General features: G+C 42.0%; 2 protein-coding genes across 8 annotated transcripts in view; both read right to left on the bottom strand.

Moving 5' to 3' along the window:
* Positions 1-5,326, bottom strand: part of NUCB2 (nucleobindin 2) — a 37,599-nt gene extending 32,273 nt beyond the window's left edge. For 4 of the 7 annotated variants that reach the window (XM_059709035.1, XM_059709040.1, XM_059709037.1 and 1 more), the window contains exons 1-2: positions 5,155-5,312; positions 827-977 (exon numbers count right to left, since the gene is read on the bottom strand). The gene's annotated coding sequence lies outside the window, so the exon portion shown is untranslated. Of the gene's footprint in view, positions 1-826; positions 978-5,154 lie in introns of all 7 variants that reach the window. The other 3 variants (XM_059709036.1, XM_059709039.1, XM_059709038.1) reach the window with 3 other exon arrangements.
* A 12,879-nt stretch (positions 5,327-18,205) lies between these two features.
* LOC132242222 (NTF2-related export protein 1-like) lies at positions 18,206-18,877 on the bottom strand. The gene has a single exon (XM_059711128.1). It carries the CDS (start codon positions 18,833-18,835, stop codon positions 18,410-18,412), a length of 426 nt encoding a protein of 141 aa, XP_059567111.1. The 5' UTR covers positions 18,836-18,877; the 3' UTR covers positions 18,206-18,409.
* Positions 18,878-27,358: the final 8,481 nt, after the last annotated feature.

Raw genomic sequence — 27,358 nt, 5'->3', positions numbered from 1 at the left:
TCCAAGGCATGACTATTGATAACTGAAATTTTTTTTTACTTCCAATGATTATGTGATACCCTTGGGATAACTTATCTCTCTGTCTTTTTAGTGCCTTACATAAAGCAAGTGCCTCCCCCCAAAAGATAGCTCTATTTTAACACATCTATAAATTGCACACACAAAAATCTATTAGCATTTTTGAGTAATTTTTAAAATAACCAGAATAAATCCCAATAGAGACAGAAAGGCTTCTATAATGAATCACGGGATAAAAGTAAAAAAACAAAAAACACAATTTATTATTGATTTTCTTCTGTAGCCATGGTAAGACTTAGAAGTTGTACCATGGAAAATTACCAAAGCATCTATGGGTGGTGATCATGGCTTACCAGTTCTCAGAAATAAAAGAGAAAAAGATCCATACTCTGGAAGGTAATTCTATTTGCTGCCTATAGCTGCATCTTCCCTTCCTCCTCAGCAACAAAAGCCCGGTTTTATTCAGGGCAGCTGCATTTTCCTGCTTCCCCGGTAGCCTGAGGCCCAGGAGGTCTCTCCAAAAGGAGAGCATACATCCTCCTTTGCTTTTGCCTCGATGCCTGGAACGTGGCTGTGATGGTGAGAGCTCTAGCCGCTCTCTCAGACTACAAGGCCCAGGGCCATACCCTACAGATAGCAGATCAAAGAATTAGAAAAAGCTCGGGTCCTTGATGCCTTCGTGAAGCTACCACACCTAACCTAGACTGCCTGCTTCAAGAATTATTTCACATGAAAAAATAGATACTGTGTGTTTAAGTCATCATTAAGTCTGTTTTTCTTTTATTTGCCTTCTTAACTGATCACTTACCTTCAGATAAATTAAGAATTTTTATCTCCTTTTCACAGATGAGGCAACTGAGATCTCTCTCCAGATGACTTGCACAATATCAAATCAATAAGGAGTTGGTCCTGGCTCCAAGCTCAATGCTTTTTCACTAAAAATGGACTCTTAACAGGATCTAAATGTAAAAAAATAAAAACATTAAATATAAACATGAATGTAGGCATGTTACAGTGGTAATGGCATGACAGTGTATGCATTTGTACATCCTCTAAATAAAAGTACTAAGTGGTTATGATGTGGAAGAAGACTAAATTCTATCATATTCCAGTAGTGAGGGGAGATAGCTATATTAAATAAGCAGAATAAAAAATGGAATAGACAGAGATAGTGATTGTGGTACCCAGGTTTTACTGTATTGCTCCCTTTTTAATTAAATAAGAAGAACTCCAACTAAAAGTCTATTTTTCTCAGCAATAAGACTTCAAGATATAGGGTAAGTTTTCCCATTAAATCCTTAACTGGAATCTTTCTTTACCTTTACCACTACTTTTAAAAATTAACTTTGGCCCTAGTCTGTTACAGAGATCAGTAATAAAGCAAAATATCTCAAATTCTTTTTTGAAACCCCACTACCTAACTATAAAATTCAAAGCAGTTAGCACATGTGCAAACTCATTAGTGAACGTAATTAATTATTTCTAAGCAGTCTGTAAGAAAATAAGAAAATAAGATGTGTTCAAATTTTAAGAACAGATATATTTTTTTACTCTTATGGCATATTTAACATAAAAATCTTAAGCAGAAGAGTAACCATATGCATGTCATATGTGGGAAAGGCATATGACTTTTATTAACACACCATGGTCAAAATTAAAGAACAGATTGAAACCTAACCACTCCTATGTACTAGAACATTACCTGTCCCTCTGAGTCTCTCAATTTTTCTACCTATAAAATTAAACTAATACTTCTTTGTAAGTTTTTGATTGGATGAAAAGAAGAATGAATACAGTGTGAGTAGATAATACATGGCAATAGTAAATGCTCAATAAATATTAATACCCTTCCTGTCTTAAAAATGAAATCGCTATATATTGAAATAATGAAAATCGGTTCTGTTAAAAAGCAATAAACCAGTTTGACATACAACCTTTAAATGTCATTTTTTGAAGGGGCATGTTAGCACTCGCTGAGCATTGCCATAACCCGGGCCCGGATGCGGCTATAGGCCAATGAAAAGAACACAGCCAAGGAGAAGGAATATAATCTCTTCCTCTCTGACATTAAACCAGATTTTGCAAGAGGCCCAGGTTTCTTTCTCCATGGCACTGCCCTGAGCCAAGAAACCTGGGTTGCTGCTTGTTACTGTCAATGTCAGAATGCTAACAGTGAAAAGAAGTGGGGTAGAGAAAACATGGCTTCCAAGTTTCTCCATGGCAGCAGTAATGAGCACAACTGGTACCCTGATGCTCAACTCCGTTTTTCCCTTTGAAAATGGGAGTCAATGGGAAAGTGAGGTTCAAAATAAAATACCAGCTGGGTTGAACTTCAACCCTTCCCTGTACCAAGACATCAGTATAGATGTTAGTGTTTCTCATGCTCATATCAGCAAAAAAGGACATCAACCCAAGAATCCATTACATGGCCTTTTTTCCCAAGTAACAATCAGTTACAGTATCCTTGATAATAGAGAATTCTGGGACCAAAAATTATCTTAGAGATTGTTTGGTTCAGACCTTACTTTTATAAAAGTTTGTAAAACACAGGAAGGTTAACTGATTTGGCCAAGGTCATTTGGTAGAGCCAGGATTGGAATCTGCCTATCAAATTCTAATTAAGGCCCTAGCCAGTTTGGCTCAGTGGATAGAGCATTGGCCTGTGGACTAAAGGGTCCTGGTTCCATTCTGGTAAAGGGCACATGCCCAGGTTGCAGGCTCAATCACCAGTAGGGGGTGTGCAGGAGGCAGCCAATCAATTATTCTCTCTCATTGTTGATGTTTCTATCTCTTTCTCCCTCTCCCTTCCTCTCTGAAATCAATAAAAAAAATTTTTTTAAGAATATTTTTAAAAGTTCTAATTAAGCATATTTTTTTTACCATATCATGGTGGGGTTTTCTTTTATATTTTGATTGAAAATCATTAAAGTGATTACAGTTTTTCCTTTTCCTAATACATTATTTGAAATTGTTAGGAGCCTGCTTTCTAACGTCTATAAGCTAGTTGCATATATTGAACATAAAAATACCAAATTTCCCCTTTCTAGACCTTCAATTATTAAGAAAGAGTTCATCATGTATCATGCCAAATATAGTTAACTCAATTACTCACAATACTTAAAAAGATTATCTACTTTAAGGATTATTTTAAATATTTAAAAATCCTACACTTGATTCCTCCAGCTACCCAATATTTACAAGACTATTTTTCACATCTAAGTCATCCAAAAAGTCCTTAGAAAGTGGAAAGCAATTTAAATATTATTCTAAATAACACAAAATTGGTTTAGTATAGAGATATACACAATAAATCTGAAAACAAAAAGACACTGGTGTTACTGATACTTTAAAGTTTAGAGTCTAAACTATATCAATAACTAGTGTTTTAGTTTTGTTTTTTGTTGGTTTGTTTGTTTTTAATTGATCTTTCAAAGAGAGAAAGGGAGAGAGAGAAAAAAAACATCCATCAGCCACCTCCCACATGCCCCACCCCCACACCCCACCTGGGCATGTGCCCTTCAGTGCAGGGGACAACACTCCAACCAACTAAGCCACACTGACAAGGACTCAATAACTAGTGTTTTGAAAGTTATCCTTATTGCCTTCATTGTGCATTACATTTTAACTGGGCTTTACAGACCATAAACCAGCTTGCCAAAAAGCATGCTGAGTGGGTATATACAAAATGTGTGATGTGAATAATAACTCTCTCAGGAGATCAGAGAAAAGTAAATACAACATGGACCTGACCCTTGCAAGATGAGTAAAATTAGGATAGGTGCTGTAGAACAGAATGAGTAACCACAAGGAGACAGAAATAAATTTTTCACTCATACTACAAAGTTGGACCAGATCATGGAGAGTTTAAAGACCAAAATGAGAACTAGAAGTTTCATGTTCACCCTAATAACAAGAGTGATATTATTTGAGATTTCATTTCTAATTCTTAATGTCCACATTAGCTTTTTTTTTTTAAATTCTCGACCCTACTAATTGAGGAATGTTTGTTGACACTTTTTTTTGTTTAACTTGTTAGTTTTGTAAAACAAGAACTCACACTTGGATTAAATCAGGATAAATTCTGAGACAATTTCTATGAGGGGTAAGATGCTAGAATCTGGATATTGCTTGACTCTAATTATTCATCAGAATTTACCAGGGAAGACCTTAAGAAACAAATAATTTATATAGGTTGTACAAGAAGCTATAGATATTCTGATCTACATCTGATCTAGTCATGTTACTTTAAGAATTCCTTAAAGCAACTGTCTCATCAATTCTAAATCCACAATCTTCTTCAAACAACTATCAGAAATATTTGCATTTAACCTCACTCTCCCTCCACGTTTTTTTAAAACAAGATACTATATCATTTGTTGTTCATATTCATCCATGGATTTAAGAGCCTCAATAAAAGGCAGCGATGGCAGACAGCACTTACTCAATTGTGTAAAATGTACATTATCCAATTTAGGAGTTTAGTGGAGAGCATCACCCGCAATAATCACATTTCCTCGCTGAGTTAGTACATAGCAGGTGCAACAAGGAAATACCATTTTCTCATATTCTGAAACTGAAAGAGCTCACCACACACCCAACAATTTGTCACTTAAGGGAAACAATAACACAAATGACACGGACTTTCTCCTCTCCTAAGTGTCAGGGGTCACTGCCTTAACAGAACCGGCAGAAGAGCAGGATTCACCGGCCTAGCTTTGCTCGGCAGCGCGGAGGAGTTAGGGGGAGGAGGCGGTGAGCATTAGCCGGGAATTTGTGGGTACACCCACCTCAACAGTTGGCACCTCCGTCACCCATCAACCTGCCAAGGCCAGGCTGGAACCACGCCTGGGTCTCGGTCCAGCACCCACCCCCACTCCCCCAACCCCCCGCCAGCTCCTCGCCAAGTGCCTGTCACCCTCATCGACCCCAAAGAAAGCCTGGGTGCCCTGCAGCGAATGGAGAGGAGGCAAGGACTCCCCACACACACACACCCCCGCCGCAAGTTCGAGCTGGAAGCCCCCTCCCAACCATGCCTTCCCACAGTGCGGCCCCAACCCATCCTCAGTACCCCGGCAAGGCAGACCTTAGCCTATCTCAGGACCCTCCCCGGCCTCCCGCGGTACGATCCGCACCCACCTCGAGATCACGGGCCTCACCTAGTCCCAGTCTCGACCCCCGAATCTCCGCCAGCTGAATGCCTGCCCCGCACAGACCTGTCGCGTCTTGCCAGCTTCCAGTTTGCAGCTTAGCTCTGTACCTCTGCCCACAGTGCGCGCCCGCCTCCTCGCTGCCTTGGCAACAGCCCCCGCCCCCAGGCAGCGGCGATTGGTCCGACTGGGATCGCGAAGGCGCTGATTGGCTGGTGTGGAGACGATTCCTCGCAGCGGGTAGCGCGTCCACCCTGAAGCCTAGGGGAAGTTGAGCCAAGAGGGACGTGGCGCTCGGCTACGCGGGCGGGGAAGCCGCGCCCCTTCCTTCGTTTGCTTTCAAGGGGAAGCCTGTAGAGCAAGATTTGGGCGGGTGAGCTGCTGTCCCGGGAGCGGCCGCCCCTTAGTTACTGGCCGTGCCCAAACCAGTTAGCGACGGGCTGTCAGGCCCATTTCCTCCCGCGGGCCTCGTTGGGGTCTCACACCCCCGAGCCTCCTCCCCACCCACCTCCCTTATGCTGGGCCCTCGGCCACTGAGGCTTGACTGCTTTTTACTCCACCTTCTCTCATCCATCTGCGGGCTTATCTCTTATCTCTATGTCCATCGCCCTCATAGAACTGAGGCATCTATTCCAACCATCATTTTAAAGATCGGGCAGCTGAAGCTCAAAGATATACGTGGCTCGAGGGCTAGAGAAGCCCTTGGAACACCAAGACTTGTTTCAAAGCTTTGAAAGTCTCTGAGCCCTAGTTTTCGCCTTTGTGAAAATGGCATCATCTATTTCACAGTTGTTAGTGAAGATTACATGAGATAATATTCCAGAAAACCAATACAGACCTGTTGCATATGCTAGAAATAATAGCTCTTTTTAAAAATCAGGAAATAATAGAAAGTAGTAGCTAAATGCACCAATTTGGAGCCAGACTGCCTGTGTTGCAAAACCAGACTCACCGCAAACCATCTCCATGACAGGGTAAGTTACTTAAACGCTCTGTACCTCGGTTTTCTTGTCTCTAAAATGGGGATTAAAATACCACCCTCCTCCTTAGAGCATCACAAGTTAATAGAAAAGTGATTGGCACATAGTTAGTGCTCTGTAAATGTTAGCCATTTTCACATTAGTGGCTGAGCTAGGCCTATAATTCAGGTCTGGTTTCCAAGATCAACAATCTTTACTCTTATATACTTATCTACATACTTAGAACAATGCCTCATAGTTAAGCTCCTATTTAAGGCTCAGGAGAAAACACTTACCCATTTTCTATAAATCAAAATCTCAAACTGTCTCCCTAAGTCCTGACTCATGATAATGTGATGATAGTAGAGGCAAACATAAGAAAAACAATCATCTTCAGTTCTCATGGATAGATTGAAGAGTAAAGACTAGAGAAAGAAAGGATGTTCAAAAGGTTATGGTGTAGGAACACTACATTTCAATTTGAAATGCATGAGAAATATTTTAGTATTGGTTATGTATCATTAGTAACCAATCTATATATATATAAGGTTAATATGCTAAGTGTCCCTCTGACTGTCTGACCGGTCGCTATGATGCGCACTGACCATCAGGGGGCAGACGTTCAACACAGGAGCTACTGTGGCAGGCACTGGCCATTTACAAAGAAATGGCATCGCAGATCTGGCGCCAACAAAGCAATACTCGGCTTCCCCCAAGTGGGACACAGGCCCCACCACCACCCCAGAGCGACAGCCCACCAAATCGCAGCCAATGCTGCCCAGACCCCATGGTGCAAAATGTGGCCCACAGCCCAGCCCAGAAACGGTGGCTGTGGGTGCTGGGTAATGATCTCATGTAGCAATGCCTGGCTTCCTTTCCCTAGCAACTAGCCTCCTTGGAGTTTCTTCAGCCCAGAAACACAACTTGCTTTATAGCCAGGTGTGAACATTTTACACTTTAACCAAATGTCTGTAAAGCGTTTTCACATGCCTCATCTCATTTGATCCTCACAGAAGTTGTGGAGTAAGTAGATAGGAGACAGGGTAGAATCCTATTTTCATTAGCTGGAAAACGGAGATTAAGACAGTTTAGAACCTTGACCTGACTGAAAAGAAGTAAGAAATAGTGGAACTTGAAAATGACTTCAGGTTTTCTCACTGCACAAAATATAGTCAAACACTGCTGCAGTTAAATATTTCACCCTTTGTTCTCCCTGCGTGATCTACAATAATAATCTGCTTCGTGTTGATATTTACTGCTGTGTTGCTGACAATTACCTGAAAGAGAAGTTAGAGTGCTTCACTGGGCTGGAAAAAAGTTTAGCTAAATCAGAAAGCAGGTCTAATTAAGCAAGTTTATCTATATATATAAAGCTCTCACTGGTGCCAGTTGCACGTGTATGTTTCCATCTGTTATTGTCGATTGTGAATTTGGTTGACACTTCTATTATAGAGAAAGGGCGAATAGCGATATTAAATATTTCTTTTAATTAATTTCCTTTCAATGTGCATGAATTTGTGCACTGGGCCTCTAGTGTTAGTGTAAGACAGTGGTCAGCAAACCATGGCTCACGAGCCACATGCAGCTCTTTGGCCCCTTGAGTGTGGCTCTTCCACAAAATACCACGTGCGGGCGCGCACATACAGTGTGATTGAAACTTCGTGACCCATGCGCAGAAGTCGGTTTTCGGCCTAGGTGAGTCTATTTTGAAGAAGTGGCGTTAGAAGAAGTAGGGGGGTGTCAGTCGGTGGGGTGATGCGGCGCAGGCGGGCTGCGGGACACTCAGCGCGGGGGAGGTACATTGTTTTGAGGTACTTTCACTGAGGTCGACCCCTTCCAACTCTCCCATCCACACTCGTCTATCTGAAACAAGTATACAAGACGAGTGTGGATGGAAGAGTTGGAAGGGGTCGACCTCAGTGAACACACCTCAATCAGATTGAGGACGTTTTTTAGCAAAGGCCAGCTTAGGAGTAACCTAATTAAGTTAATAACAATGTACCTACTTATATAGTTTAAGTTTAAAAAATTTGTCTCTCCAAAGAAATTTCAATCGTTGTACTGTTGATATTTGGCTCTGTTGACTAATGAGTTTGCCAACTACTGGTGTAAGATCAGAAGGTAATACCACATCCCAACACTGTGGAAAAGACTGAGTTGTGAATACATTAAAGGCAGGAACTATCTTCTACTTTTTTATTACCTGTTATCTACCACAGGGTCATCATTTTTTATTATCAATTTTTTTCTTATTCCTTCCCTCTGGTTCATCAGTAAAATAAGTTGCATACAAAAGTCAACTCCCTTGCCTTTCTTTTCGTCTCTTTCTCTCACCTGACAAAAACCCAGCCCTGGGTGAACCCAAAATATGCCTTATCCTTGTCTGTACCACTATAGCTCTGCAGAAGAAACATCATTAGTTCCATGTCTCTAAAGTCATGGTCATCAACTTCAGACAGAATCTAATCGCTGCCTAACAATCCTCCAATGTTTCTTCAGCATGCTTTCTCTTCCATGCTCTCAAAAGCCATTCCACACTTCTCCTTGCACCTCAGATGCCCTGTTTCTCCTTCCACTCATTAGCAGCTGACCCTAGTCAGCTTTTTCCCCATATTCTGTATCTGTATAAGCTAAAGTGACATGAAACCTAACTACAGAGGCTTCAATGAACTGGAATTTATTTTTCTATGTCCCTAGTCAGCTTTGTTGAAAACCTCCTTGTTGAGACCCTCCTTGTACAAGTTAAATAACTCTCTCTTTTAAAGCAGGGTTCCTTTTCAGCAGTACTATTGACACTTTGGGCCAAAGTTTTGTTGTGGGGAATTTATTTTTGGTTTTGGGGTTTTTTAAAATATATTTTTATTGATTTCAGAGAGGAAGTGAGAGGGAGAGAGATAGAAACATCAATGATGAGAGAGAATCATTGATCGATTACCTCCTGCACACTCCCTATTGGGGATCGAGCCTGCAACCCAGACATGTGCCTGACCTGGAATTGAACCTGTGACCTCCTGGTTCATAGGTCAATGCTCACCCACTGAGCTACACAGCCAGGCTGTTGTGGGGAATTGTTTTGAGCATTATAGAATGTTAGCAGCATCCCTGGTATCTATACTCTAGAATCTAGGTGCCAATAACACCAACTCCAGACTGTGTCAACCAAAAATATCTCTGGACATTGCCAGATATCCATTGAAGAGTAAAACCTCCCCTAGTTGAGAACCATTGATTTAAAACAGCAGAAATCAATTCCAGCTAACATAATGAAAAGGGGGATTTATTGAGAGGATAGGGGAGTAACTCATAGACTAGAGAAAAAATCCCAGAGTCAGGAGATCTTGAGCCTCTTTTCTTGAAGTGATGATTAGGCTATCTCCCTCTGTCTTTGGGTATTCCTAATTAAGTTTCAATTTCTCAGTAGGAAGAATCTAAGTCCTGTTTAGGTGAGGCATTCACTCCTGTTGCCTGGGGAACAGAGTCTATAACTAGAATCAAGCTGGGAAGAAGTGTTCAACAGAAAACAAGATGAAACAACAACAACAAAAGGAATAGCCACCATACTTTCCCCATATTCTGTATCTGTATAAGCTAAAGTGACATGAAACCTAACTACAGAGGCTTCAATGAACTGGAATTTATTTTTCTATGTCTGGAGGTAGGTAGTTGTTGACATTAATTCAGCTGCTAAGCAATATCATCACCACCTCTTTCCTTTCCTCAGCTCTGGCTTTTTATGTTCAAGCTTATCCAAAGTTGAAAGATGGCTGTCATAATTCCTGACATCATGAATCAGTCACATTCAAAAGTAGAAAAACAGGGAGGAGGAAAGCAGCAAAGGGACCTTTTATGTGAAAAGTTCCTTCTCCTTTTATCAGCAAAGGAAAAGCTTTCACTCAATAACCTTTAAGTTCCATTGACTAGAAATAGGTTAAATGGCCATTCTCTTAGCTGCAAGATGTTGTGCTGTTCACATCCTCCTTCAGGAAGGAACTGGCTGCCCAGCTGTGAGGAATGTGGTTAGCTGACAGCATGCTCCTGTTACCTGCTTCAGGGTCCACTCAGCTCTAGAGTCCAAGTTACACTCTTCTTGGGGAGAGTCCCAGCCAGTGAACTAGTAATCAAGGGCCTATTCTAACCCAGAACTCCACTAACTGTCAGTCTTTGCTCTGGAGCTCCCCACTAGGCTGGCAAAGACTTTGTCAGGTTTGTATCACTGTCTGCAACCTCCCTTTACACAATTCAGCTTATACCTCTTTTCCTTTTATAAGCACTACTAGAGGCCTGATGCACAAAATTCATGCAAGGGGCTTGGCCCTCACAGCCCTGGCTGCCTCAGCCCTTGCAGCCCGGATGCTTTGTGGCCAAGCTGCCACATGGCCCCACGGCCCTGCCCACTGGTCGTTCTGGAAGGTCATTCGGGAAGGTCATTCCGCCATCCAGTCTAATTAGCATATTAGCTCTCTATTATATAGGACTAGAGGCCCGATGCATGAAATTCGTGCACGAGAAGGGGGGTCCCTCAGCCCAGCCTGCGCCCTCTCTTAATCTGGGACCTCTAGGGGGACGTCCAACTGCTGGTTTATGCCCAATCCTTGCAGTCAGACACCTGGCAGTAGAACATCTCTCTCACAATCCAGGACCGCTCACTCCTAACTGCTCGCCTGCCTTCTCGTCCCTAACTGCTTGCCTGCCTGCCTGCTTACCCCTAACTGCTCGCCTGCCTGCCTACTCACTCCTTACCGCTCAGCTCACCGCTCCTTTGCACTGCCACAGAGGCAGCAGAGGCTCCCACCACCACTGCTGTGTTCACCAGCTGTGAGCCCGGCTTCTGGCTGAGCAGTGTTCCCGCTGTTGGAGCACACTGACAACCCTGGTGGTCAGTGCGCATCATAGCGACTGGTCGTTCCATCATAATGGTCGTTTAGGCTTTTATATATATAGATTCCCTGATAAACATATACACCTAACTCTGTCTTAGCATCTTCTTCCTAGAGAACCTACTCAGTACTCTATCTTTCTAATTTCAGTAAATGGTATGCACACAGCTGCTCAAGCCAAAACCCTGTGAATCATCCCTCATTCTTAGCTTTCCTTCATACATACATCCCTGATTCTTAGTTTTCCTTCATCTAAACCAGTGTTTCTCAACCTTCTAGCCCTTTAAATACAATTTCTCATGTTGTGACCCAATCATAAAATTATTTTTGTTACTACTTCATAACTGTAATGTTGCTATTGTTATGAATCGTAATGTAAATATCTGATATGCCGGATGGTCTTAGGTGACCCCTGTGAAAGGGTCATTCGACCGCCAAAGGGGTCGCGACCCACAGGTTGAGAACCGCTGATCTAAACCATCATCAAGGTTCTTCATGATGTCTTCTATCTTTCTGTTTAACCTCACTTCTCACTGCCCTCCTTCTCAATCACAATATCCTAGCCATACTGGATATTTTGTCCTTAGAAATCATTCCCAGCTAAGGCCTTTGCCCAAGCTGTTCTGACTTCAGTAGACCACTATTTCCCCTACATTTTACATGGCTGGATCCTTCTCATTCATTAGAACTTAATTCTCTCCCATTATTCTCCCTAATGAATAGTATAGTATGTGTGTGTATATATGTATGTATATGAAATTCACTTACATATATATGTATACATATATATGCACTTTTTTCTTAATTTTTTTTGTCTATCTCTATATGTATTCATATATATGCACTTTTTTCTTAATTTTTTTTTTTTTGGTCTATCTCTCTCACTGGACCATAAGATCCATCAGAGTATAAGCCATATTTGGGTTGTTTATCACTATTTAATCAGAACCTAGCATAGCACAGTGTCTGATGCATATAATGGGTAATCAATACATATTTGTTGAATGAATGAATAAGAATAAAAGGAAAATCACCTATAATTAGATAATTCTTAGATTCTCAGGTTGTTGAGGATTTTTTTTCTCTCAATGTTTTGGCAAAGGGATTTGATTTTTGTTTTTATCTTTTTTCTTTAGAAAGAGAATGGAAATTGTATCCTCTGTTTGCTGATATTATAGTAACTAGTATATATAAGATAACTATTAATAACAGTAAATCATGGCCCTGGCCAGGTAACTCAATTGGTCATCACGATATACCAAGGTTACAGGTTCGATCCCAAGTCAAGATACATGCAAGAATCAACAAATGAATACATAAATAAGTGGAGCAACAAATCAATTTTTCTCTCTCTCTCTAAAATCAATCAATAAATTTTTTAAAAAGAACAGTAAATTATAACATCTAGGTACATGTTACAATGACCATAATTGCAAGAATACCTTACTTTAAAATTAGACTATTCCTACCAAAAAAGTTTTATAATGTTCTAAGAATAATACTACTACTCCCACTCAGAAATTTTAATTTTAAAAACAGAATAAACTAGAAACAAAGTAGTAGGAAGAATCCTGAACTATATATTTCATGATTATAAGAATTTAGTGAGAATGAAGTTCAGTTGTCTGTAGTAAGGAACATTATCAAATAAATATTGGGTGCTATACTAATAATTTTTATTTCCTTCCAGCAAAACCCTTAAAATGTGCCATGACTGAGGTTATATAAATCTTATTTCTAATATCTGGACTTTCATTTAATGAAGTTAAAAGAAGCTAACTTCTCACTCTCCCTAAGAAATAGTGCATCCTGCCCTAACCGGTTTGGCTCAGTGGATAGAACATCGGCCTGCGGACTCAAGGGTCCCCGGTTCGATTCTGGTCAAAGGCATGTATCTTGGTTGCGGGCACATCCCCAGTGGGGAGTTTGTGGGAGGCAGCTGATCGATGTTTTTCTCTCATCTATGTTTCTAACTCTCTATCCCTCTCCCTTCCTCTCTGTAAAAAATCAATAAAATATATATTTTTTTTAAAAAAAAGAAATAGTACATCCAGAGAGCAGAGTCTCTTCAGAGATCTCTTATAAAATTTTACTATGATAAAAGTTGGCCTTAAATACCTGGAAAACTGAGTCTATACCTCTGACTCACTCTACAGAGATCTAAATTATGTATTTAAATCTCCGTTTCTCACTTAAATGATTCATTTTAAAATCTGTTATGCAGACATTTTCTTATGAAATCATCAACTTTCCCAAACAAACTCATTCTTTTGTGATGCCATACATATTCTATCTTCTCACTGCCCATTCCAGGTTGCAGTCCTAGGATGAGATTAACATGTGATGTCACGAGGGGATGATACAAAGAAATATGCAAAGGAGGAATGAGTTGTTTCTCCAAGATGGTAGGGCAATGCATGGTGTCATAAAGGGTGTGGCCAGGTAGCCTTCAAAAGAGAAGGGGAAGATTGTTGGTATAGTTCAAGATATCACAAAGAGAGGGGTAAAACTTGATGTTTAAAGGGATGGGCAAACTCTGAAATCACTAGAGGGTGGGGAAAAATAGTACTTCACAAGAGGAAGGCGGTAGAGCCTATATCTGGGAAATCAGTAATGTCAGAGGGGATGGAACATCCTTCATTCCTTCAAGTATTACATCACATAAAACTGGAAAAGTTTTAGGACAAAGGTCACAAATGATGCCTAGGGGTAGACTCAGCCCATAAACATGTTTTGTTGGCCAGTCTTAGGTTGGGTTGGGTTTTTTTCTCCAATTAGTTATCAAATTGAGAGTTTCCATCATAACCAGAATTTCTGGCTTCTCTTGAAAATGTTGGAGTTCTGAGAACCCTTGACCTACATTCCTAGCTGGCAGTGACTGGCTGGAGCAAAGGAACAGCTTCCGTCTGTGGACAGGGCAGATACTCTTAGTTTACCTGTCCTCACTCAATCAGCTTTACTCATATTATCCACCTAGCACTTGCAGGCATCTAAGTTTGTGACACTGTTTTGGGAATTTCATATAACAAAGAGGTGAGTCAGTGTGGAGAAAATATGTTGTGGGAGGGGAAGGCAATCTGTGACGCCAGAAGGTATGCAGACCTTGGAAACTCATTGTGATAAGGATAAAGAGCAGGATTTTATATCCTGCCATTTTTATCCCAAGAACATTCTTGCTGATCCTGCCACTCTGAACTTAGAACATTTTGTCCCTATTTTGTATTTGAGAACTTTGCAGTCTATGCATTTATCAAGGAATTAATTCATAAGATACTTTCCAAAAAATTCACTAATATTGGCCTAATTCTTATTATATGTTTATTATCAAATATCCTTGGTATCAAACATCCCTTGTCAAGTTTAAAACAAATTTCATTATCCCCCAAATGGTATAAACCATTATTTCTCCGAAAGATAAGATATTCCATAACATCAACCAGCTATTTGTCCTTGGAGCATCTTATTCTCCTTACAGCCTGTATGCCCTAGCTCAGGCAGCTTCTTTTCTTAAAATGTCTTTCTCTCTCACTAAATTCCTAGTCATTCTTACAAGAACAAGTGGAGAAATCACTCCCTCTAACCACACTCTCCTATCTTTAAGAAACAACTCCTGCTGGGCAGTGTTGCTCAATGGTTGAGCTTAGACTGTTACAGTTAAGCCCCTCTTGTACTGGGGAAATGGAACCAACTGTGGTCGAGGGTAGTTAGGGTATGGGGCAAGTTAATATTAGTAGTTGGGGAAACTGGGCAAGTTGATATTAGTAGCTAGGGAAACGGGGCAAGTTGATATTAGTAGCTAGGGAAACGGGGCAAGTTGATTAATGAATACCTTGGTAATGGGGCAGTGTTGATTAATGTATCCCAGGTAACTTTGTGTGTGTTTAGCCAACCGTTGTATGGTTTTTGGGAATAAAAGGCTGGTCTGGAACCAGGGTCAACGCTGCCGTAGGAGAACACGCCTACGGCAGTCGCTGACCAGCTTTCAATAAATCCTCACTTGCTGCTTAAGACCTAATTGGAGTTGGTGGTCTTACTCTCGCAAACATTGGTCCATAACAAGACCTATGAACCTTGGAAGTCACGGTTCGATTCACAGTCAGGGTGCATGCCCAGGTTGTGAGCTTGATCCCCGGTGTGAGGTGTGCAGGAGGCAGCCGATCAGTGATTCTCTCACATCATGGATGTTTCAATCTCTCTCTCCCTTTCCCTTCCTCTCTGAAATCAATAAAAATATATTTTTTAAAAAGAAACAACTCCTCCCTTGGGCTCTCATAGAATTTTAAAGATATATTTAGTAAAGAACTCATACCCATACCTTTATTACAAAACTGCAGTAGGTTTTCTTTTTTAATTTATTGACCTCCTTTGGTAGAATTAAAGAAGTTGAGTTACTAAAAGGCAGAATTTTTGTGTATTAAGGGCCTGGCATCTAAAGACATTTAATAAATATCTGTGCATGAATCGTCATAACCAGGCATAGAAATTGGCTAGGTCAAAAGGTTATGGAGTAGGGCCATGATGGGACATACTGTTATGCAATAAAAAGTTGTCATAAGGGGATGGAGCAAAATATGTTGTCACGAGAAAAATCTATGAAAATTTACCTAATGCCACTAGTCTGAAAGTGTTGGATACAACAGGAAGAGGAGCTGGACCCTAGAGTGACACCATCTAGGCCACTGGAGTCATACTAGTCTCTTGTCCAGATAAGCATTAACATCTACCACAGTTCTCTCAGTTGCTGACAACAATGTTGTCTACCTGTGTCAACACAACTTTGGGTAACACATTGTATTGAGATGGTATTGGCTGGGATTCTGCCTGGACTGTAAGCTGGTTTCTGAACTGATATGATTGGACTGGTCAACAGGTCTAATCTTAGATATGGGTTCCAGGCTATGAATTGGTTTGGCATTTTCCTTGGCTATGAAATTAACCTTTAATTGAAATCATGAGCTAGGTCAGACCACAGACTGTGATCAAAATTCAAGGATAAAAGAGCTAATCCCATGCTGGCACCTTGATCTTAGACTCTCCAGACTCCAGAACTGTAAGCAATAGATTTCTGTTGTTTATAAGCTACCGAGTCTGTGTTATTTTGATATAGCAGCCCAAATGGACTAAGAAAATACAAGTCAAATAAGATTAACCTTTATGTTTTTATCCTGTATTATGCTCTTTAATATTTTGGAACAAACTAACACCTTACTAATGTTAATGGCAGTGGTTCTCTCTCACATAAATGAAATCAAAGGTATTTTATAATAATACTAAGATGTTATTTATGTTAACATGCAATGGATTCATCATTGCTAACTTTAAATAAATCAATTAAAAGGTCATTTTAAAAATGTCTTTAAAGTTTTCTTGGTTCAATTTCCAATATGAAAGTATAAATGTAAAGTAATCTGAAGGCGAAAAATCTGAGAATCTCTACCCTGGCCAGTGTGGCTCAGTTGGTTGGCACTGTCCCATGCATGGAGTGGTCCCTAGTTCCACTCCTGGTCAGGCCACATGTCTGGGTTTCGGGCTTGATCCCAAGTGGGAAGATGTACCGGGGCAGCCGATCCATGTTTCTCTCTCTCTCCCTAAAATCAACAAAAAACATGTTTTTTGAAAATCAAAGACTAATATTTCCTTTCTGGAGAGAATGTTGAAGAGAAACTAAAGGAAAGTCTAGGGGCAGAGGAGTTTCCAGCTACAAAAACTAGGTTTGGGTTGTTTTATGTTCAAAGTTGAGGGTGAGGGGAAAAGTCAGGGAGCAGCTGCCATAAGGTACTACTACAGGGGACAGAGATAGGGAGAGGGAAGTTTAAAGATCTTTTTCTCTTTGCCCTGATGGGTGTGGCTCAGTTGGCTGGGTGTCGTCCTTGCACCGAAGGTTACCAGTTCAATTCCCAATTAGGACACTTGCCTGGGTTTTAGGATCGACCCCCAGTGGGGGGCATGCAGCCAATCAATGTTACACTCTCACATCCATGTTTCTCTCCCTCTCCCTCCCTCTCTCTCTAAAACTTAATTTAAAACATAGATATTTTTTTCTGTATTCTTTCCACTTCTAATTATATTTTGATTTACATATTTGTTTGTTTTTAATATATTTTTATTGATTTCAGAGAGAGAGAGAGAGAAACATCAATGATGAAAATAATTGGGATGAGGGGACATTGAGGGGATAAGGACACATTTGTAATATCTTATTCAATAAAGGGAAAAAATTAAAATAAAATAAAAACAAAAAAAAGAGAAAATAATTGATTGGCTGCCTTCTCCACACTGGAGATTGAGCCCACAACCCAGGCATGTGCCCTGACTGGGAATCGAGCTGTGACCTCCTAGTTCATAGGTCAACGCTCACCTACTAAGCTACACCTGCTGAGCTGTATTTGTTTCCTATAATGTGACACTCAGAGATCAGACCAACTCAACCAGTATGAAGCCTCATTTGCTCAACTAGACCATGAAAGACTGTTTTTGCTGGCTTGCTAAAGTCAAAACACTAAATTCCTGACATGATAAGCATTCATTAGATGGTTGTCGTAGTGAACTGAATTGTATCTACTTAAACTTCCTCGCTTTATAGCAGCATGTTTTTGTACAAGTTTTCCTCTCTGGGCCTCAATTTTCTCATCTGTAAAATAGGGGACTTAAGTAAATGACAATTGCAGGCCTTTATTGAGAAATTACTCTCTTCCAGGTACTATGTTTTACCTCCACTGTTGTGTGTAATTCTTACAACAATCCAAAAGATAGTACTATTATTATTTTCATTTTATACATGAGAAATTTGCAGCACAAAGAAGTTAGGCATCTTGCTCAAGGGTTAGTGCCAGGATTCAAAGCCCGGTAGTCAGGTTCTAAAGGTCCCCTACCACTAACACTGTAATCTCCCCATGGTGCGTGCCCACTGCAGCTGAAAGGATTTTCTATGGCTTCTCCTTCGTTTATCATTAGCTGCAAATTCAAACTAGTCAGTGCATCTGAAAGGCTGAGCCTGCAGATGTGCTGGAAAATGAGTATCTTCCACTCACAGTTTTTAGAGTGGGAAGCGACTCTGCCTCTCTCAAGTCTCACCAAGGTTCCCCGAACACAAGAAGTGGGTCCAAAAGCTAAGCAGTCAACAATACAACTGCCCACTCTTACCATTTGCTTTGTGGGTTTTTTGTTTGTTTGTTTTGTTTTTTTGTTTTTTTTAAACTTTGTCAGAATTTCCAGAACCAGGGTCTCTACCGGACAAGTAGAAAAATAGAAAACTGTACTACGAAAAGGCAACTATGACAAATAAGTATACTCGTAAAGGGGCTCCTTGGACTCGAGCAAATGCAGAGTTCACCCTGGGCAGCGTAGCCCACAACAACAGAAAGGAACTGGTGTCCCCACATTTTGAGATGTGTTTCTCTCCAGAGCTCTACCAGCTGGCCCAGTCCTGGAACGGGAAGCAATCACTTGCTATCTTCCACACTGTGTTGCTAGGTGAGGCCTGGGCAGTCAGAAGGAAGTTCTGGTTGAAGTCCCGTTGTTTGTTGCCTTCAAACTTCACTGTTCCACAGATCACAACGAGGACTGTGGTCTGGCTTGGGGTGGCTTCATCATGTACAGGCTGGCAGTCAACCACATTGATTTGGAACTCACTGGAAGGCAACATTTCAAAAAACTCACTCAAGGACTCTTGTCCTGAAACTGCGTTTCCATTCCACACCAGGGTGGCTGTGCCCATGTAGAGGCGGGCCAGCAGGCGCCTCCGCTTATCCATGGTGGTGTAGTAGACGTTGACGAACTCCTCGGCAGCCCTGCAGGCTTGATCCACGTAGGTCTTGAAGTCTACGGATGCCATCTCTGGCTCTGCCGAAGGAGGCCTCCACCCAGGTGCTTCCTGCACCTGAGGGAGCCGGGGCTGTGCCAGCGAAGCCGGGGTCCTCCTCCCGGCGCCCCCCCCCCCTCCCCCCCCCCCCCCCCCCCCCCGCGCGCGCACCACAGCTCCTCGAAGAACCGGCCCCCGGAGGTCGCGGGACCTCGGAGCCGGAGACCAGAGTCTGCCTCCACTTTGTGGTCTTTTAAGGAGAAGGCAAAGTGTGGACTAGGGAGAAGATTACCTGGGCTCTGCCACTTAGGACCTCTACAATCTTGGACAAGTTATATAGCCTCTCTGTGCCTCAGTTTCCTACCATAACACATACCTCATAGAGTTATGATGAAGATTAAATGACAATATTTATTTGGAAAGTGCTTCTAACAGTATCTGGCACGTGTTAAGTGTTATGTAAAAATATGTGACTAGCCTGGCTGGTGTTGCTTAGTGGTTGAGCATAAACCCGTGAACCAGAGGTCACCAGATCTATTCTCAGTCAGGGCACATGCCCGGGATTGCAGGCTCTATCCCCAGTAGGGGGCATACAGGAGGTAGCCGATCGATGGTTCTTGCTCATGGATGTTTCTATCTGTCTATCCCTCTCTCTCTCAAATTAATTTTTTTGAAGATATGTGAATAATCTCGCTATCTAGCATATCCATTTTCAAGTAGTATGTTCAGAAACACTAATGCTAAGTATATAATAATGTTATGAATTTCGCAAAGGAAGTAGAGTGGGGAGGGACATGGTATAGTATTTATTTTTTTTTAAAAAAAAAGATGAGTGCTATAGTTTTTCACCACCACTGCCTTCCACATTCCCTCGTTGTACGGAACTTCTGTTGAGGACACCTGACGTCCTTACTCGCGTTGCCTGCACAGAGGATGGACACTTGTTCAGGTTCCATTGTAAAATCTCTCTCCATAGCCTGCTTCGTGCTCCTGAGAGTGCCCTCCCTCTCCTAATGCTGCAGATCTGCTCCTTTGCTCCCTCCCTGCCCCCACAGCCCTGCACTAGTGGGAGGATTTCCCAGCTGCCCAATGCCTGGCTTGCTAACAACAACTCAGTTCTACCAAGCATGACCTCTGCCCTCAAATCACTCACAGACCAAGGGGATGAGTACTGGGTAATTTTGAAACCAGCTATTTTGGCTACATATGAAAACTTGTTCTGCTTTCTTGTGGTTCTGTAGCATAATTTAAAACCATACCTCTGACCATAATCAGTCAGTTATGACTTGTGTCAAGCCACCCAGAAAAATAATACTAGTAATTTCCTTAGAGGAAATTATGTTATACCAACATCTTCTGTGGCTTATTTGGGTGCATTTTCATTTTGGTTTATTCTGGTGAAGATTCATTTAGATAGAATTTAGGTTGCATGATATTGTAGAAAGTATCCTTAGCAAGAAGTCAAGCATCTTGGGAGTTTAATCCTAGCTCTGGTCTTATGACAGAGGGGGTGAGTTGCTTTACTTCTTTGAGAACATTCAGTGGTATGGGAAATGGCAAATACTTTTTGATGCTCTCAGAATCAAAAGTATACTCTCCTACTGAGTCAAGCGAGCATTGGGACTGGATACAAACTAGTCTAATCCCTCATTTTGCAGAGAACAAAATGAGGCTAATGGTGATGAAGTGGCTTACCAAAGTCAGACATCTAGCTGAGATCAAAGTCAAGGCTATGTGATGGCCCTAGCCAGTTTGGCTCAGTAGATAGAGCCCCGGCCTATGGACCAAAGGGCCCCAGGTTCAATTCTGGTCAAGGGCATGTACCTTGATTGCAGGCTCCTCCCTGGCCCGGGCCCTGGTCAGGACTCATGCAGGAGGCAACCAATGTATGTATTATTCTCACATCAGTGTTTTTCTTTGTCTTTCCCTCACTCTTCCACTCTCCCTAAAAGTCAATGGAAAAATATCTTTGGGTGAGGATTCACACACACACACACACACACACACACAGACTATGTGATGAAGAACTGTACTTTGTTGTATGCTAGACTCCAAGCCATTGTGTGCCTATTGGTTACTATGTAGCAGCAAACGATAATAGGCTTAGCTTAATAGAATTTTCTTTCTTGAAGTGATTTACTTTGAGAGATTATAAGCTTTTATCTTGTTGATTGTAATAATTTAAACTTTGAACAGCTTTAAATATTATCCGTGGGATACAGAAAAAGTAAAACTTTCTGAAAAATGAAAATGTTTTAATATTATAATTCAAAAGACACTTAGCACACAGGGGGAAAAAAAGGGATATTCAAGTGCGTTTAGTACTTAAGAATTATAACAGGATTTCCTTGAAAGAGAAAACAATAGGGACAAGTTTTCAAGACTTCAAGGTTTTTTTAACCATTAAAACAGTGGTACTTAATTTTCTTCTGACATGCTGCACATCATTCTTGTGTAACACCACTCATCTAAAGATTATTGATGAGTTTTAATCTTGTCTACAATTAAGTTTCAAATAATCCATTTATTTTAATTTTTCTCTGTTTTTCAGATGAGCAAATCAAAATTTTCAAAAATAAGATTCTTTCACAAGCTCTGCCTGCCTCTTATTTCAGCAAATTCAAGTCTGAATAAGACTTCTAAGTGTCCTCAGATTCAAATCTAGCCTTGCCTGTAACAGGAATGGTGATGCCATCATGATACGGTGAGATCTCCTAACCCCGTGGTCGGCAAACTGCGGCTCGAGAGCCACATGCGGCTCTTTGGCCCCTTGAGTGTGGCTCTTCCTAAGCTTTAGGAGTACCCTAATTAAGTTAATAACAACTTACCTACCTATACAGTTTAAGTTTAAAAAAATTTGGCTCTCAAAAGGAATTTCAGTCGTTGTACTGTTGATATTTGGCTCTGTTGACTGATGAGTTTGCCGACCACTGTCCTAACCCCAGAGAAATCACCTACCACCATCTCTTCATCACCGTGGGTTCTCTTCCCACCCGCCCAGCCAATTTCCCGTCAGTCCCCCTGCTTTGCTTTTGGGCTGCTTGCGTTCAACCACCTTTTTCTCTCAGCTTCAGTCTACCTCTGACAGGATACCTAGCTAAAGCAGCAGTTTAGCCAGTGCTGTGGCTGGACCTGCTCTGGACGAGTGGGGGAGGGGATTTAGACTCCCATTTTTACCCCATCCTGACCTCTGTCTGGGTATAAGGGAACAAAACAAAGGCTTGCTCCAGTCCCTAGATATGGAGTGCTTGGGCAGCAAGTATTAGGTTCTGGATTGGAAACTTATAACCCCCAAAAGAAAAGAGGATAATAAATATATTATTGATGAATCCTTGTTAAAAATAGAGGTATTACTGGAAGTGGTTGTGCGTTGTCCGCAGCTTTGTTACTCCAAGTGTGGTCTAGGGACCAGGAGAGTCAACATCACCTGGGAGCATCTCGGGCCCCACCCCAGGCCGGAGGATCTAAATCGGTATTTAAATAAGGCCGCTAGGTAATTTGTGTGCATGCTGTCTAAGGGTAAGTCTGGATTTATCTGTTCTTTCTTATGAAAGGCCTCAGAGTGACCAGGGCCTGAGAGGCGGACTTGGACTACCCAAAATGCATAGAAGCCAAATGCTAATCTAGCCATCCAGAGAGACATCACTGCCACAGGACTTGCATATTTGAAGGCTGAATGCCAGCTCATTTCTTCCTGTTGGCAAACTTAAGCCAGGCGGCTAAGTCCTCCTCAGGTTGCCGGGTGAACTAGGAATGTTTACTCTCTCCTAAATGACCAGTCTTTCTCTGGGTACATGAATGACAGCCCACGAACTCTTCAGTCTTCTTCTTTGCTTCTGAAAAGCAATCTTATTTTTCTCATTTTCTCAAACTTGGGCTCTGGCCAGTTTGGCTCAGTGGATAGAGTGTCAGCCGGAGGACTGAAGGGTCCCAAATTCAATTCAAGTCCAGGGTACATACCCCGATCATGCTGGAGGCAACCAACCAGTCAATGTTTCTTTCTCACATCGATTTTTTGTTTTGTTTTGTTTTGTTTCTCTCCCTTCCTCTCTCTAGGCATGTGAGAATTTTTTTTTTTTTTTTAAAAAGGCAGAAACTGAGATGATAAGTAAGTGTTCAAGGTCACATATTTAGTAGTAGGGGATCAGAATTCTGGCTGGTTCCCAAGCCTGCAATATACATGCCACCTGTTTGGCCTTATCCTCAGGCAACCTGGGAAGCTGCTCTGCAAGTTGCATTTTCCAGATGAATAACTGACTCATTTTCCGGCTCCTTCATGTGGTTCATGTGTCACGTGTCAACCTCATCATTGTGATTACTGTCATTTTCATCACCATCAATTAACATTTGTTAAAAGCTTTCATGGTGCTGGACACTACAATTTTAATTCCCTACGTGCAGTTTCTCCTCACATACTCTTCCTTTTTAAATAATCACTTTGCTAAGAATATAGTGTTTCCTTTTGAAAGTCTGACAAACCACAAGCAGGTGCTGAGGTTATTTGTTTTAGTGCTGGAAGCTGGAGAAAAAACAGGAGCTTCAGTTATTCACCGTACACAACATTAAAACAATGTATGCCCTGCTTTCCTACTTCATGCTTAATGACTACAAAGATCAAGATCAATCCTTTCAACCAGAGAAACAATAAATCCAAAGGAACTTAATCTGTGGTCTATTACTGCTCAGTGTTGAATGCCTGTGCTTTTATTCTAATCTGATTTTTTTTTTTCAGATTTCAAAATGCTAAAATTTATTGTTGAAATTTAGAATTTTGATGCCTAACTTTCTGATCATGGATATTTATATCAGTCAGTAAATGACAATGTAGAGGAAGCCAATCCTATATTTGAATTTTAGTTAATACACTTACCAGCTGGGTCACTTCATAAATGTTACTTAACTTCACTGAGCTTTAGTTAACCTACCTTTTTAAAAGATGTTCATAAACTCTTAAGAGAGATCTTATTTTTCTAAATACATACTGAATGCAATGATATGATGGCTAGAATTTGCTTCAAAATGATCCAAGTATAGGGAGAAAGTGGGTGGGTATATAGTTGAAATAACATTGGCCATGTGTTGATTGTTGAAGTTGGACAATGGGTACCCAGGAATAACTTCTCTCTACTTTTGTATATGTTTGAAATTTTTAAATTAAAAGAATGGGAGAAAGTTAATACATATTTTTGAACATTAAAAAATGTAAGTGAAGGTCAGAGCAGCTGGAGAGAGGTCAATGGGGGAAAAACGAGACATATGTAATACTTTAAACAATACAGAATTTAAATTTAAAAATATATGTATGCTTTAGTCTGGAATAATAGCAACCATTTTTAAGCAGTTATTACATATCAGATGACATTCAAAACATTATCTTGTTTAATTATCACAACAGTTACATGAGTTATGTATTATTATTCCCAGTTTAGAAATGAGGAATTACGGAGTATTGGTACAAAGCTAGACCATGGATATATATATATATATATTATATTATATTATATTATATTATATTATATTATATTATATTATATATATATGTATATATATATATTATATTATATTATATTATATTATATTATATTATATTATATTATATTATATTATATTATACTAGAGGCCCAGTGCACAAAAATTTGTGCACTCAGGCGGGGAGGGGGGGGGGTCCCTCAGCCCGGCCTGTGCCCTCTCGCAGTCTGGGACCCCTCAGGGGATGACCACCTGCTGGCTTAGGCCCACTCCCCGGGGGATTGGGCCTAAAATGGCAATCAGAGATCCCTCTGGCAGCCTGGTAGCCCTCGGGGGATGCCAGCGGGGAGCAGGCCTAAACAGCAGTCAGACATCCTTAGTGCTGCTGAGGAGGCAGGAGAGGCTCCCACCACCACCGCTGTACTGGCAGCCATCAGCCAGGCTTGCAGCTGAGCAGAGCTCCTCCCATGTGAGAGCGCCCTGACCACCAGAGGGCAGCTCCTGCATTGAGCATCTGCCCCCTGGTGTTCAGTGTGTGTCATAGTGACCAGTCGTTCCCAGTCCTTCTGCTGTTAGGGTCAGTTTGCATATTACCCTTTTACTATATAGGCTAGAGGCCTGGTGCACGGGTGGGGGCTGGCTGGTTTGCCCTGAAGGGTGTCCCGGATTAGGGTGGGGGTCCCGCTTGGGTGCCTGGCCAGCCTGGGTGAGGGGCTGATGGCTGTTTGCAGCTGGTCACACCCCCTTCATGGTGGGGGTCCCCACTGGGGTGCCTGGCCAGTCTGGGTGAGGGGCTGAGGGCCGTTTTCAGGCTGGCGGGCAACTGAAGCTCCCAGCCTCTCCTTTTTTTCTGTTTTTTTTTTTTTTTTTTTTTATTCTGGGATTTATTTACCTTCTATAGCTGTCACTGGAGCTGAGAGCCGGCTCCAGCTCTGAGGCCTGGCTCCAGCTCTGAGGCTGTGGCTAATTGAAACATTGTTGCCATCACTGCCGCTCTAAGCTCTGGGGCCGAAGTTCGCTGAAAGCAGGTATCTGGAGCTTGTTTAGCTTCTATAATTACAACATTGTTTCTTAGAGTGCAGCTCAGAGCTGGGCGGTGGCAGGTGGGGAACCTTGGCTTCCTCCTTCACTGGAGCAAGCAAGCCTCCTGTTTGCTTCAGCTGCCTGGCTGCCGGCCGCCATCTTGGTTGGCAGTTAATTTGCATATCACCCTGATTAGCCAATGGGAAGGGTAGCGAAGTTATGGTTAATTACCATGTTTGTCTATTATTAGATAGAATATACACTGAGTGGCCAGATTATTATGACCACCTGACGTTTGTAGGCAGATTAGCTGTACACTGCATCGTATGGGATATGGAAGCCGAAGGCCTATTTGAACACCTTTGCTGTCCAGTTACCGAGATAAAATGTCTCCAATTCACACAGGAACACAAGGATTGGACAGTCGAGCATTGGAACAAAGTCATGTGGTCCGATGAATCATGTTTCCAGTTGCATCATGCAGATGGCAGAGTGAGAATTTGGCGGAAACAGCATGAAAGCATGCAACCCACATGCATGAGTACGACCCTTCAAGCTGATGGGGGCAGTGTTATGGTTTGGGGCATGTTTTCCTGGCATGATTTGGGCCCTTTACTTTGTGTGGAACAACATCTGAATAGCACAACATATCTAAGTATCATTGCTGGTCAACTTCATCCTATCATGTTGATGGTGTATCCCAATGGAGATGGCTTCTTCCAACAAGACTATGCACCAGGCCACGGTGCTCATATTGTGCAGGAGTGGTTTCAAGAACATGAGGGAGACATTACCTTGCTTAGGTGGTCCCCACAATCACCAGATCTCAATCCAATTGAGCATTTGTGGAACGAAGTTAAAAGAGCCATCAGGCAGCTGGTTCCACAACCATCAAATCTCACAGAACTGACAGTGCTATTCATCAGGCATGGTGTCAGATTCCTCGCATCACCTTTCGACATCTAGTGAAATCAATGCCAAGAAGAATCACCGCAGTATTGAAGGCAAAAGGTGGCCCAACCAAGTACTGATGGGGTGGTCATAATAATCTGGCCACTCAATATATATATATATATATATATATATATATATATATATATATATATATATATACTAGTAGCCCGGTGCATGAAATTCGTGCACTGGGGGGGGGGGAGGGGCCCCTCAGTCTGACCTTCACCCTCTCCAATCTGAGACCCCTCAGGGAATGTCCAACTACCTGTTTGTGCCCACACTTTTAACAGATAACAGCTCCATTGTTATTTCTTTCTTATGCTTAAAACCATTGGAGTTAGTAGGTGTTCAAAGTCTGTATACATTTTGGGGGGACACCCTGTATATCTCTAGTCAGCTTTGAAAGAAACCAACAGCAGATTTGGAACCCCCGGAGAGGAAACCTCACTCACAGCTGTCACCACCGCCATGTGGGGAGTACAGGCCACCCTCCACCGGCCTGCCTCCCCTGTCCAGAGGCTCTCTGCGCTGCTCACCTGCCCAGGTGACTGGGGCTGGGCAGAAGCCAGGCATCCTGCCCTGCCCAACCCCGGCTGATCCACCCCTGTGCGAGCTGCCACCCCACCCACCAGGGTCACAGATCTGAGTTCCGGGACCACGGACAGCCTCAAGCACTGACCCCTGCCTGGCAGGGTCACAGATCCAGGTCCTGGACCGCGGACAGCCTTGCCTGTTGCCGCCCGCCTTCAGTATGCAAATTAGCCGCCATCTTGTTGCTTCAGGGTGGGGGTCCCCACTGGGGTGCCTGGCCAGCCTGGGTGAAGGGCTGAGGGCTGTTTTCTGCTTGCTTCAGCTCTGAAGGCTGAAAGCATGTTTCTGGGGATTGTTTAGTGTTTATAATTGCAACAATGTTTCTTAAACTGCAGCTCAGAGGCCAGCAGCGGCAGGTGGGGAACCTTGGCTTCCTCCTTCACTGGAGCAAGCAAGCCTCCTGTTCACTTCAGCTGCCTGGCTGCTGGCCGCCATCTTGGTTGGCAGTTAATTTGCATATCACCCTGATTAGCTGATGGGAAGCATGTCGGAGGTACGGTTAATTACCATGTTTGTCTA

Source organism: Myotis daubentonii, chromosome 9 (genome assembly GCF_963259705.1).
Source record: "Myotis daubentonii chromosome 9, mMyoDau2.1, whole genome shotgun sequence".
Classification (NCBI taxonomy): Eukaryota; Metazoa; Chordata; class Mammalia; order Chiroptera; family Vespertilionidae; genus Myotis; species Myotis daubentonii.
This window is presented reverse-complemented; position numbering and strand designations above follow the sequence as displayed.

Bases quoted from the DNA above. Each gene is read 5' to 3' on its own strand.
- LOC132242222 (XM_059711128.1), bottom strand. From the start codon at position 18,835: ATGGCATCCGTAGACTTCAAGACCTACGTGGATCAAGCCTGCAGGGCT.